Below are 14,708 nucleotides of genomic sequence, written 5' to 3'. Positions count from 1 at the left end.
GTGAACCGTGAAAGCATGACCTGAGCCAAAGTCGGAGGCTTAACCAACTGAGCCACCCAGGCGTCCCAAGTATTAAATATATCCTTTTTCAGTCATTTTCAGATCTCGTATAATAAAAATTCCTCTTTAAAGATTAGTATTCCAGGCTCTAATGATTTTCTTTATATCCAAACAATCACTTACTAAAATAGGCTGGTAGCAAAAGGCAGAGTTGGGTTTTAGAATTTATAATTACAAAGGATCCAATATTGGGGCGCCTGGGTGGTTCAGTCGTTAAGTGTCCAACTTCGGCTCAGGTCATGATCTTGCGGTTCGCGAGTTCGAGCCCCACGTCGGGCTCTGTGCTGACAGCTCAGAGTCTGGAGCCTGCTTCAGACTCTGTGTCTCCTCTCTCTCTGCCCCTCCCCTGCTCACGTTCTGTCTCTCTCAAAAACAAACATTAAAAAAATTTAAAAAACAAAAAACAAAGGATCCAATCTTTATAAACTTTGCATATAATAAAAAAAAAACCCTTCCTGTCTATAGGATTGTGTGACATTGGAATATTTCAAGGAGCTTGCAGCTTCTCCTTGGAAATCTTAACCACAGTATAAATTAAGTTGGCTGAGGGGGCCCTGAGTGGCTCAGTCGGTTGACCATTTGACTCTTGGTTTTGTCTCAGGTCATGATCTCACGGTTTGTGAGTTTGAGCCCTGCTTCACGCTCTGGGTGGACAGCCTCTGATAGTGCAAAGCCTGCTTGGGAGTCTCCCTGACTCTCCCCTGTGCATGAGACATGTGTGCATGCTTTCTCAAAATAAATAAACTTAAAAAAATTTTTTTTAATTAAGTTGGCTAAAAGCTAAAGTGCTTGACAGCTGACAAGATTTCTATATTCCTCTTCATATTATTTCCTTCAGCATCTGTTGATGGGGAACAACCTGCCCATATTTCTCACTACAGCTGTTTGCTGATATATAGCTGTTTCCCTTTTCCTCAAATATTTACCTGCAAAATAAAATATTCACTCTTCTCTTGTCACTTACAGTTGACTCCTAGCTAATAGAGTTTCTGCTGATTCCTAGAGCACCAAAGTTTAAGTAGCAGGTTCTGGCTGGGTCTGTTCATTTAGTGAATCACACATTCATTCAACCAATCAACCAGCATTTACAGATCATCCACTATGTGCTGAATTCGGTCACCTTAAATGGAACCAAAACAACAACAAAAAGTTTTAAAGAATTACCAGAACTTTTATTTTTGCTTAGTTTTATTAAAAAAATAAATATGTCATAAAGCTTTATTTTCCTTTAAGGAGAAAAAAAGGAACAAGTTTCATAAAATCAAATAAGCAATGGTAAGGTGTCTTAACTTGAAAAAGATTGGGAATCACTGGTTTACAAGTTATAATTGAATGAAAGAACAACTGTAACAGCCAGTTGGCTGTTTCATGCCAATGGCAGCAAACAAGATCAACTAGGGCAAAATAAATAATTGTGTGGAAGCCCTGATAAGTGCTTAAACAGACCGATTCACTGAGACATCAGTATAGATATATCTTGTTTTAAACAACACAGGAGTTCCTGAAAAGTTTTGTGTAAATGAAATAACCACAAACAGACTAGGAGAGCTTGGTATCTGAAAGAATTCCATGGTGAATTCTTTTGTGAACAACCACTTCCACCAATCCAGGTATTTGCTTTGCTAAAGGCAAAGTATACCTGGCTGCTAACTCTCTGAAGTGAGGCATTAGCATACGCGCCTAACATCGCTCCAGCTGGGCCAGTGGCACAATTTCCCAGTTTGTGTTTCTATTAAGTAGTGTAAAGTACAGAGTCAGCCAGGGAACCCAGCTGCATCTGGCAGAGCAGGCACAGGGGTGGGATAACCACCTTTAACATCATTTCCAAGCCAATAAATACTTTTGAGAGTCTACTTTGTGCAAAGCACAGTCATAAACCTTATCAATTCAGTTATAGATGTAACTTCCTTTCTCTAAAACCTTCAGTCAGGGCCTAGGTCTGGAACTCTAAAATAAAGTAATACTATTAATCCTCAGGACTGGCTTTAACCAAACTAGCTGCCCAACTCCTTCAGATTGGGGTAGATGATAATGGAAGAGACTGAGTTTTCTAAGGCTGAAGTTTAACAACACAATAATCATGTTTTATATAACCAGTTAGTGAAAACTTTTGCTGGTGACAAAAATTTTTCAAATGGTTTCTTTTTTTCACTTGATGGCGAACTCTGGAGAACAATTAAAGTCGTCGCTCTCTGGCCGGGCGATACGTTTCAGTTCTGCTGATAGAAAATAAGAATTTCTTTCCACCCACCAGAATTTCGTGAACTTATCCTACACCACAAGTGATGCTTTGGACAGGGAAGAAGTATGGTAGAACCAGCTCCAGTCAGTTTTATCATTATAAATAAATAGAATCCTCTCCTTGCTCACAGCCTCCATTTCATTTGGCCAAACTTCTACCAGGCTTAAGTCACATTTAATTAGTTAGGCTGTTCAGTTCCTTTCTTTTTTGTTTTTTTTTTTAAATGCTCCTAATACCATTGCTGCCTATATGTACAAGTGTGAATAAAAAGAGAATGCAATCTTTAGTCTTTTCCACACTGAGTACACTAACAACAATTAGTAAATAATTAAAGAATAAGTGGTCATTTTAAAACTTGTGTTTTTCTTTAAAAATTTTTCACTTTCTAGCACTTAAAAAAAGGGGTCTTAAAAGTGCCCTATTAATGTCCAATGCTGTTCCCACTCTGTCCTACCCATCCAAAACCTGCTACAAACGCTGGATTGAGTTCATATCAAATAACTTAGCCGTACCAAGATTTTTCAAATGGAAACAGTGTTACTGACTTCTTCATATTGGATAACAAAATAAGGGTAACTCTGATCATCATTAAAAATGACAAAAATCTGAGGCTCAAAGAAATTATCCACACAAGAGTCATACAGGTCGCTGGTGACACTGCCAGGATTGACAGGAGGGGGCCGTCTCATGCCATGACTGCCCATCGTGTATCTGCCAGTTAGCACTTTGGCCAGAAACATGAAATGGACTCCTTTGGACGACTTCTTAGAAAAGTTATGAGAGTAGCTTGCCTTCTTTGCAAAGTAACTGCCTTGTCCAAACATTGTAGCATGCTTTCCACAGACTCGAGGGTCAAAGTTGTGCTTGCAAATTCCATCTACCACATCCTGGGATGTTCCATGAAATAAATGTCTCTCATTTATTATTCTGTCACGGCCAAACATTTTCCTGTTCATATATTCCTTTTTCCTAATGCAAACAGTGGGCAGGGAATTCAGAAAAAGGAAGGTACGTATCAATTTAATAGGCAAGACATAGTCATAAACTTCTCTTTATGGTTTCAATGGGGAGGAAGTGTTAAAGTAGTTTTCAAGGGCACAATGTCATCAACGATCATATTAAAAGTGTACACTTATCTTTTCCACTGCAGACAAGAAAAGCCCTTTCATTTTTTTCCCCAACACCTGTTCACTTGCTTTCTCTTCCATTTCAAATCTAGCTCACAGACTTACCTTCTCAGGATGGCTTCTTTGTCTAATTCCACTAACCTGAGGGTCTCTTAATTCTGAGATTCCTCAAATCTGCATGTATTCTTTTTGTACCACATTTGTTATTTGAGAGGCAGCACAGTCAAGTGATTAAGAGCAAAGCCTCTGGTGTTAGACTGCCAGGGTTCAAACTCTAGCACATATCTTATTAGCTGTATAACATGTGGGAAGTTACTGAACTTTTATATGACTCAGTTTCCTCTCTGTAAAATGTACACTGCAACAATCCTACTTATAGGTCTGTTTGAGGAGTATATGTGAGTTAATATATGAAAAAATACGAACATATTAGGTTTTGTGAAAGTCTTTACTATTATGTTCTGCATTTGTCATTAGCTACATTAAGAAAAGTTCTCTTGAACTTTTCATACTGCTGACTCACCTTTTATATTTCTCCCAAAGAAACTGGTTTTGGACTCTCAATATTTGCAAAATTCTATATTTAAACTCAGGCACAGTCTTATGAAAAAGATTATAAATGATTCGATAACTTTTGTCCTCTGCAGAAACAGGCACTTGGATGAAGTCCTGAGATGGATGCATATAAACCCAAGTTTCAGGGTAAAAGTTTGCTGAGGTGACCCCATCTGGGCAGATAATCTGTGACGAGGAGGTTGCTTCAAGAGGTGGAGGAGCCTGTGTGGGAACACCACCAAGTGTCCTAGAAGGGAGAGGAAGGAATGTCAATGTAAAACATTCAGAGATAAGCACATCTCACATTACAGTGCTCTATAGCAATATCTAATATTATAATTTGTAAAGCTTAAATGCTTATTCAAAAAACAATATAGAAAATGCTATGTATTAAAGAAAAAAAACTTAGAGTAACACTGCCTGTATACAGATAACCTATTATTAGCTTCTTCCTGGTCTCCTCCTGGTGGAGAAAACTCTGGAATGTACTGCTACAAGGCAAGCACGCAAGAGCCAATTTATAAATATCTTTACTTTCTGAATCTTGGACTCCTCTTTTGCCTATACAGTTAAAGAAACTGTTTCAAGGGAACGACAATTTATATGCATTGTTCAAACTTTGCTGTACTAAGCAAAAAATTTGCCATTACTAAAGGCTATGTAGGTGGGGGGAGCAGAATAATGGGGAGACAAAGTAAGGCAGGCAGGGGAAGATGACATAAGATATTAAAAATAAAAAAGCTTATACTTTTTGTGTAGAAACAAACAAAAATCAATGGAGTAGGCACTGAAAGCTGACATTTGGCTTTTGCTTCATTTTTCAATATCACATAACAAGAAAACCATCAACTCTATTCAAATTTTATAGCTTTAGGTGTGCTTAAGATTGAGCTAATTAACTTTAAGCTCTAGACACCAAAATGCATATTCTTGAACCTTTAACAATTCAGGTCTTTACATTTTGAAAGATGTGCTTAGATAAGGAGCAGCTTGATGGTTACTTATTCCTGCCCAACTAAATGCTTAAATTTAAGTTATATTTTTTTGGCCATTTTCAAAACAGAGGAAAAGGGAAGAATCAGAGGGATAGGAAATCCTGGCCCTGAGACCCAGATTCAGGGTCAGGGTATTATAACACTCATCAGCACAGAGTGGTCACAAGGAAGCAGTGAGTGTGCCAAATGGATTAAGAAACTAAAATTTTCAAAAGAGCTTTGTGACACAGAGGTTACAACTCTGAATGAACATGCAAATAGTCTCCAAGAGCATATATTACCATCACCCTCCTCATAATCACAGCCACCTTACAGTAATAAGCACATCCTATGGACAGGCTTTTTACACACAGTATCACTACCCTGCAAGATGGCTTGGTTATCCATAGTTTTCAAATAAAGATCCTGCTAGCATAATAGCAAAGAACAGAGACAGGATTTGAATCCAGGCCTATCTATCATAGTTTATAGATGCAGCATTCTCTACTTCTATAAACTTCACAATTCATATACATACATATATAGATATATAGATATAGATATATAGATACATAGATATAGATATAATTTCTCCCCTAAGGCTTGAAAGTGATGGATGTATACCATGGTTGCAACTCAGGTTTGCCTGACTCCCACTCCCACCACCACCACCACACCACACAGTTTTTTGACTTTTAAGAGATGGCTTGTTAAAAAGCTAAAAGCTACAGAAGCACAACCGCCTCCTCTAACACCCGTCCCCTTCAAGTCACTGTACCTACAACTTATTATGCCTGAAAGTCCCTGTGAGACACAGAGAAGTTCTGGATAGAGCCAGGGCTTACAGAATCCCTAGGTGCTTTTAAGTTCGGGGGTCAACTTAAAGGGGCACTGGTTGTTCCAATCTTCATGGCAGAGGCACAATAGTTCTTGTCCTCTGGAGCATTTTCATAAATCCCTGACAGATTCCTCCAGAGCCTTCATTCACTGGCACATTCTTCTGAAGAGAGGCCCCACTGCTTTAATCAGATTCTGAAAGGTCTGTAACTCCTTAAAAAGCCATCACTACTCTGGAGAAATGGCAGGAAACATAGAGTATAAGCTCCTTATTTTTAGCTGTTCCCTCTATTCCTGCTCTACAAAGAGAGTAAGTTCCAGCCTACCAGGTTTTCCAGTATTATTAGGAATTGAAGTTACCAAAAGAGGTTTCTGAGTTGAGGAAGGAAGGGAAGATTCTCCCAAACCACTCTGCCCAAAATAGGTTTTAGGCTGCTGTCACAGCTGTACTGAAAACCTAGCACTGACCATAGAAGACTCACATACTTAAAGATGAGCCTGTGTAAATAAATCCTAGCCATCCTAAAACATTAAATTAGATTTTATCATCCATTCCTACCTACAGATGCTTACTTTTTTTTTTTTTAATTTTTTTTTTAACGTTTTATTTATTTATTTTTGAGATACAGAGAGACAAAGCATGAACAGGGGAGGGTCAGAGAGAGGGAGACAAAGAATCCGAAACAGGCTCCAGGCTCTGAGCTGTCAGCACAGAGCCCGACGCGGGGCTTGAACTCACGGACCGCGAGATCATGACCGGAGCCGAAGTCGGCCGCTTAACCGACTGAGCCACCCAGGCGCCCCTACAGATGCTTACTTTTAACAAGCCAACTTCCCAATTAGGTTGAAACATAAAAATGCAGATAGACAGTTGTCTGATGGACTTCTATACTCCAGTTGCTATGGGTTAGAAATACATATTCCAAGCACAGTTACAAACGTGGCTTTATTTTCTAGGGATGTCGAGTTCATATTTAGCTCACGAGTATTCCAATGACATACTGCGTGCTTCACAGTGCTGTACCAGGCAAAGTTGAAGGGTATAGAATTTATACTTCAGGACCTCTGAAGAATGGATTTTCAGAATCCAAGGTCATCTTTTACACTCTCTTTCACTCCCCTTGCCACTTCAAAAGATGTTTCCTAACCCGCTTTTAATGATGATGTAAAAATTAATTTATTTTATCCTTTTTGAGGAGTAGTCAAAGAAACTCTATCAGGCTTTCCCATGACCATGTGGTGACTGCACCGGATAGATGTCTTTTCAGCTGAAATGAACTCCTAAACCTCTAAATCTGAGATTTGTTTGCTTATGCTGCCTCGCTCAAGTATTCCAATAATATTAAAAGAATAAGCTCCTTCTTATCAGCCTCATTAAAAAGCAGCAAGCACAAGAAAAAAAAATATGTTCTTTGTAACTATGAGGTGATGGATGTTAACTAAACCTGATTGTGGTAATCATTTCTGCAATATATATGTATGTTAAGTCATTATGCTATATACCTTAAACTTAAAAGGACAGAGGTGTATGCCAGTTACAGCTCAATAAAACTGAAGGGAATAAAAAGCACCACCAGGGAAATTCTCATTTATAAAGAGCCAAATTTGCAGGAAATTCATAGATTAAGTCTTCTCTCCCCACCTCTCTTATTCTGGCATTCCCAATTCTTAGGCATCTCTGATTCACTGAGAACTGTAGCCTTTTTGACACCTATGTTTTAATTTAACTGTCTGTATTTTACCTAAAAACAAAACTTTCTTCCTGGCTAATAAGATTAAAATTGTGGGGGCGCCTGGGTGGCGCAGTCGGTTAAGCGTCCGACTTCAGCCAGGTCACGATCTCGCGGTCCGTGAGTTCGAGCCCCGCGTCAGGCTCTGGGCTGATGGCTCAGAGCCTGGAGCCTGCTTCCGGTTCTGTGTCTCCCTCTCTCTCTGCCCCTCCCCCGTTCATGCTCTGTCTCTCTCTGTCCCAAAAATAAATAAACGTTGAAAAAAAAAATTTTTAAAAGATTAAAATTGTGGTCTCTCTGACATCTATTTTTGCAGTCTGTCTTTTTAAAAAATTATTTATTTATTTATTTATTTATTTTTTTTTTTCTTCAACGTTTTATTTTATTTTTGGGACAGAGAGAGACAGAGCATGAACGGGGGAGGGGCAGAGAGAGAGGGAGACACAGAATCGGAAACAGGCTCCAGGCTCTGAGCCATCAGCCCAGAGCCCGACGCGGGGCTCGAACTCACGGACCGCGAGATCGTGACCTGGCTGAAGTCGGACGCTTAACCGACTGCGCCACCCAGGCGCCCCAAAAATTTTTTTATTTTAGAGAGAGAGAGAGACAGTGGGGGAGCATGGCAGAGGGAGAGAGAGAGAATCACAAGCAGTTTTCACACACAGCACAGAGCCTGGCATGGGGCTGATTCCAAGGATCCTGGGATCGTGACCTGAGCCAAAAATCGAGAGTCAGAAGCTCAACTTACTGAACCACCCATGCATCCCTGCAGTCTGCTTTTTGAAACTAATCGGCCTCTATTTTCTTCCCACTAGGCCGGTCTAAGTGCCCCACAGCTCCAGACTCTAGGGCAGATAGGAACTGAAGGGCTGCATTTACCCATTCCACTCTGATGAACTTGCTGCTGCTTTGCTCTTTTCTCACTCAAGTGTCTACATAATCTCTTTGATTTGCTAAGCTCTTACTTTATACCTGATTATCACTGTTCCAGACAAGAAGACTAAAATAGGAAATTTTAAAAAGGAAAAAGAAGAAAAAATAGAGCGAATTTCTTTGTTCTCTTATTAAGCCTATGTTATAAATAGTAAGGTGCCAAATTTGTGACGTTTATAGTTCATACTTTTACAAAGTAAGTCTAAGTTTAAAAAGAAAGGGGGAGGGGTTATTCTACAATTACTTGTTTTAGGATTGAAACAAATCATGTTCAAATCATGTTCTGTAAACCCCCCCCAACAATGCAGTACTCGGGTGAGCATTCTTACTCTCACTCAGAAGCTACATCTTGCTTGATTGGCTCAGCATGCCAAGCTGCTGGTCCCACTAATGAGTTCTACCGTCTCACTAGGAGGACAATATGTTCCTAACTACCGGACGCTGACACTATCTCCAGCTGTGCTAGTGAAATCACAGAAATGGCATTTTTATTAGATTCTAAAAAAAAAGGGAAACCTACAAGGTAAAATAATTCACACTTGGACTAGAAAGAAAGCACACATTTACCCCAAGCCAATATGCATTTCTAAAATCAGCATTACTAAAAATTGCTTTTGGATACTGAGCATTTCAGGGATTTTTATTCATTTGTGTTTTTTTTCTTTTTTTGCATTTTGTTTTTAATGTTCCCTTTGCAATCTCATAATTAGAATCATTAAGATTCTGTCATAATCTGGGAAAAACAGTTTGAGACTGAAATTAAAAAAAAAAAAACTAGTAAGAATATAAAAACAGCATCTCTAAGATTGGTAGAAGAGAAAAACCAGTATTACACTAGGCTTCCCCAGTCCATAAAACCAAGTAAACCTAGTATCATTTTAAAAATCGGGTTCTAAATACGGTATATCTGACGAGAGTACATAACGATTTCCCTAGAGTTACTAACTTTCAAAGATGGCTATGCTATTGGTAACATGCTCCACCTTTTTGGCACCTATGGAGATGTGCCAGTGGGCTATTTAGAGGTGGGGAAAAAGAAATGGCACTTGGGAAAATGGAAGAAGAGCTCACCTATAATTCAGAAGGATGAGTTCAGTCTCAACCTAGAAATAGGACAGGTAATTTTAGTGAGTGTTACAGGAAGGTGGGCCTTACCTAGCACATGAGAATGCAAATTATTTGAAAAGGATTCTTCCCAAGAAAATTCACTCAAGGAAGAATGGGAGAAAGCAACCTTGGAGGACTCTCCCTACTTGTCCTGGCAGTTTACCTGGACTAGGAAGTAGTCCCATTACATGGAAAGACATCATCAGGAAACTCAGTCTTCACAAATGCAAACTGCCTCATTCCAGATATAATTACTTTTCATTGTGTAAAAATGTTACTTCTATTTGCTTTTCAGTTCAAAAAACCAATTGGATAATCACTCTTTTAGTGAGGTTAATTGTAGCTTATCTGAATGCTACTCTTTAAAGACTTAAACCCATTGAATAACTCAAAATTTCACATTCTCGAAGTAATAACCACGTTAGTCTCTTAAAATCTTTTACTCTTTGGCATTCAGTTGTACATTTACATAAAATAAGAGGAAAGATTAGGCATTCCACTGGACACTTACTGTAAATATGGAAGCAGTATAAAACAGGAGCGGAAGAGGGGTCTCCTTTTTATTTCTCTCCTGAAGAATGAGTTGTGGAGGATGTAGTGGTTGTTCCACATCATAAATCTGACCTCTTTCAGACCCCTAGAGTTGGCTTCTTCAATCAATCGAATAACAGACTGGAGCAGAAAACAGAAGGTAAAGAAAAAAAAAGTTAGAAAAAAGCAATCACTATGAAATATGAAAAATGTTACCAGAAAGGCAAAAATAGCTAACCTTGCTGTTAACATCAGTAAAGTTTCAATAAAGTACAGGCGGTCAAATTAATTCCCTTTACACACAGGATTTCTGGGGAGGGAATAGGGGGCAAAGATGCAGAACAGAAAGACACTCTCTCTTCAGAAGATCACAGTCCAACATAGGAAACATTGAGGCCCAGGGAACTACTCTATTCTAGTTTGAGGCCTTAACAATGTCCTAGAGATTTTTTTGTTTATATTTCTTACGGGAATTTTCAGAAGAGGATTAAAGATGATAGTGTATACAGTTCAAATAAACTAGTTAAGTTCTAAACCCAAGAAATCTTTCAGAGGAAAAACACAGGGACAGCCCAAGTATTCTGAGAATACATTTTAAAGAGCTTCTTATTCTCCATGGAAGGTATCAGATACTAGTGACTACTTAAGAGAGTCTCAGAAATTTTAATTCCATTGTGTATTATTAAGCAATTAACATACTAGATAGTTTTCTTTTGTTATTGCCTTAAAAAATAAAACCTAAGGGTAAAGAAATCAGTTCTCCCTTTTTGTAATGCTGGAAATGAATTTAATCAAATTAAATAAGTCAGATCTTTGGAATGTGAAATTAATCTCTAAAGCCCATTTCATCATTTTTAAAACTGACTCAGAATTCTCATTCAGAGGGAAAGTAAAGCCACCATCATTTTGAAAACCTTACTTTGTGATTGATGAGCTATTCTTACCATCTCAGACTAAGGATGCATATGCCAGAATTTTAAATGACTGATTTGCCTGACCACAGCTAAATAAACATTGTCAAGTATTTCTTACAGGGGCTTAAGAGTGCTGGTTTCCCGTCAGACTTCCGAAATGCTAAGTGTAACACATGATCCAATGACCACGAGCCCAGGAGCTAGAAATAGCCAGACTTACACCAGTGCTCATCTCATTAAAATTATTCCAAAGAGGCACTGAGTTTGAGTACTTACCAATATAACTACTTGGTCTCTATAGTATAAGATATTGGGGAAAACATTTTACCTCTTTGATAATAGTGGTTTGTATTTACGTATTCCAGAAGATTAATGGAAAGAAATACATCTTCAGAAAAGCAAGACAGAATAATGTTACTTGTATCAATAACACTCAATTTTACATCAATAAGCTCTTTGATTTGTTGTTCTGTCTAGTCACTGTTGTAAAGGAAAAAAGAAAGGACACTGAAAGGCAAAAAAATTTTTAATGTACTTTCTGGAAAAAGAACCTATAAATACCTCAGGATACTCTCTCCATCCAAAGTGGTCCCTACAGAAGAACTTCCAGACTGTGTGATAAACGGAGTTTACATTGCTAGAGGGTGGTGTGGACAGCCTTCGTAGTTGGTCAAATTCAGTTGTTTCATACACATTCATGGCATTCAAATCTGCCCAAAATTCTTGTCCTCTAAAAAGAACCCCCCCAAAAAGAACTGTTAATACATTGGCAAAATAGAAATGTCTAAACATCTCATCAAACATTAAAAATATGTAGTAGAGCATGTTGTAGAATTTTCAAAACTTGTCTTATTTGGAGTAAAAGGACATTATTGGTTTCCTCATTTTCTACATGCTTTCTCTTAACAAGACCAAAAGTTCCAGGCCATGGAGTTATGGTAGGACTGCTGCTATCCCACAGTCACTGACCTAAACCAATCAACATAATCCCACCCTCCCTACGGTGGGATGAACTAAACCCTGGTCTCAGACAATCAGGGGGTCAGTTTTAAGATGAAGCTGACATAAAAAGCCGGAAGTGAAACAAAAGAAACTTCTGTTGAAGACGGCCCTTTTTTCAGAGGCATCAGATTACCTAAGCCAATACAGGAATATATAATATTGCCTGATGAAAGACAGGAAAGGGGTATCTGGGTGGCTCAGTTGATTAAGCATCCAGCTCTTGATTTTGGCTCAAGTCATGATCTCACAGTTTGGGCTGACAGCACAGAGCCTGCTTTAGATTCTCTCTCTCTCATTCTCTCTCTCTCTCTCTCTCTCTCTCCCTCTCTGCCCCTACCCCACTTGCTCTCTCTTTCTCAAAATAAACAAATAAAACTTAAAAAAAAAAAAAGACAGGAAAAAAAGGAAAAAATAAAAAGACCCCAGATGAGACCAGTATTGCTATTCTACCCAATATCAATACTATCTTTTATCCTGAAGGGAAAAAAGAAAAGTTGGTATAACATGAAGAGAAAAACAGTTTGGATTACTATTAAGTTTAATATAAGAATATTTTTGTCATTTTGTTATCTGGTCTGCTGCTGCTGAATCAGCACTTGATAAATATCTCAGTACTGTCAGGAGAAAATCTCACTGTATGAATCAAGATCATTTAAGAATTATAATGGATGGTCCCATTAAAACATTTGTCCTTTTTTAATGAAACTTCCTCTAGTGTTTGAAGCATTTGAACAATTATTTTAAGGAACCAGAAAAATATTCATTGTATTGTTCTCTCTTTTTGTATGTTTCAAATTGTTCCTAAGAAAACATGAAAAATAAAATATATCCTAAAGTAACATCATAGGTATCAGCAGAGTGACCAAGTTTCTAAACACATTCCTTCATTTTTCTACCCTTTCCACAACAGATTTCTAAATGGATGCCTCTAACTCACAGGATACTCCAGATCCAGTAGCACTCACAATGACTGGTTCATGTGAAATCCAGGTGTCTGAATATTCCCATTAATTAACTAATTTCCTTGCCATAAATTAGGATTTTGAAAACTATTAATTTTGACCTATGGGTTTTGTTGATTAGTACAACACTTTCCAAATTCTGCTCTTGGAACACTTGCTTCAAGGACTGTGAATGGGTATTCCCCGTAAAAAGCATTCTGTGGTCAAATGTTGGGAAAAAAACTCGGTTACACAAGGCTAAACAATTTACTTACTACAGCCATTCCTCAGTCCCTTTTGTATGCTAAGGTAAATACTCAAGTACCATGATGAGGGCTATAAAGTATCCTTCCAAACCTATGACAGTGCTCTAGCTTTTTTTCCATTACTATCTAATAACATATCTCGATAACACCCCTGGCAAACATCAGGGCAAGAAAATCTATTTCCCACCCTTCATCCTAGTGTTCATAATTTTTGAAACAGGTTCTATTTGAAAACAAAACAAAACAAAACAAAAACTAAGTCATCTATCCAACTAATGGTGCCACGAAGCACATAACTTGTAAAAAGCAGTATGTTTCTTTAGAAAGAGGAAAAGACAGAAAGAAAGAAACAGGTGAAAGAAAGAAAGAAAGACCTAAATAGTAGGATATGATCTTAAAAGGAACATTTATATTTAAAAGTTTTATTTATTTTGAGAGAGAGGAGAGGAACATATTCTTTTAATTAAGTGTAAAATGGGAATGAAACAATAAAATGTAGTTTAAAATTACATTTGGACATTTCTCTGTTTAAAATTATTTATGTTAAATAAGGATACTTAAGTCAAAAGGAAAAGTTGTTTCTGGAAAATTCTTAAAAAAAAAAAAAACATTGAAAACTGCAACTCCTATACCTAATTAAACTTCACATCAAATTGCTTTAAACAATTTTCACTTAATTTTAGGAGAGTCTGATTTCATTGAGCAGAGAAATAATAACCTGTTTCTCCCTCTTAACATAGTTTCCAGTATATAAACAGATTTTCTCCACTTTAAGTTTATCTCCCAGTAACTGTTTCCAATTATGAGTTAAATCCTCAGTATTTTAAGGAATTCTTAGAACAGGCCACCTGGATAGCTCAGCTGGTTAAGCATCTGACTCTTGATTTCCGCTCAGGTCATGATCTCACGGCTGTGAGACAGAGCTCCACGTCTGGCTCTGCACTGAGCGCAGAGCCTACTTAGGATTCTCTCTCCCTCTTTGTCCCTTCCAGGCTTACACTCTCTCAAAATAAATAAATTAAAAAAAAAAAAAAAGGAATTCTTAGAACAGCAGTTATTATGTTAATATGCATTATAAACAGCCAATGCTTTTTGCTGTTCAAGTACCAGATTTTATTCTGGACATCACTCTAGCAATTTCTGTTTAAGCTTGTATTATTAAGACTTCATAGATAATGATTTGCATGAGAAAGACATCTAAAACTGCAGCTTTTGCCACATCCTCTGTGCATTTCAGTCCATTGGGCATTATGAAATTTCTATGACAAATCCTAATTTACTACAATCAACTGTTCTTTGGATTGATGTATCAAAGTACTGTTTTAGCTCTATTTGATTTTCAATATGCTTTTCTAGACTTTGCAGAGACAAAACAACAAATTTGAAAAACATTAAATTATCTTTTTATAAGATTAATTTTACCACCTGCTCTCCCTTAAACAGGGAATGCTTCAAAAATCCAAAGCCAAGAGTTTCTTTTCTCCTCCAT

The 14,708-nt window shown here is 37.7% G+C and overlaps 1 protein-coding gene across 1 annotated transcript in view; it reads right to left on the bottom strand.

Moving 5' to 3' along the window:
• Positions 1 to 1,374: 1,374 nt before the first annotated feature.
• The window catches only part of TIPARP (TCDD inducible poly(ADP-ribose) polymerase), a 30,485-nt gene continuing 17,151 nt past the window's right edge, over positions 1,375 to 14,708 (bottom strand). The window contains exons 3-6 of the mRNA XM_047098897.1: positions 11,572 to 11,740; positions 10,077 to 10,237; positions 3,953 to 4,231; positions 1,375 to 3,271 (exon numbers count right to left, since the gene is read on the bottom strand). Of these exons, the coding sequence (XP_046954853.1) occupies positions 2,824 to 3,271; positions 3,953 to 4,231; positions 10,077 to 10,237; positions 11,572 to 11,740 (1,057 nt within the window). The 3' untranslated portion in view covers positions 1,375 to 2,823. The remainder of the gene's footprint in view (positions 3,272 to 3,952; positions 4,232 to 10,076; positions 10,238 to 11,571; positions 11,741 to 14,708) is intronic.

The sequence above is a fragment of the Lynx rufus genome, unplaced genomic scaffold (genome assembly GCF_022079265.1).
Source record: "Lynx rufus isolate CCGP_SWC_20201006 ecotype Redwood Valley unplaced genomic scaffold, mLynRuf1.p SCAF_5, whole genome shotgun sequence".
Classification (NCBI taxonomy): domain Eukaryota; kingdom Metazoa; phylum Chordata; class Mammalia; order Carnivora; family Felidae; genus Lynx; species Lynx rufus.
This window is presented reverse-complemented; position numbering and strand designations above follow the sequence as displayed.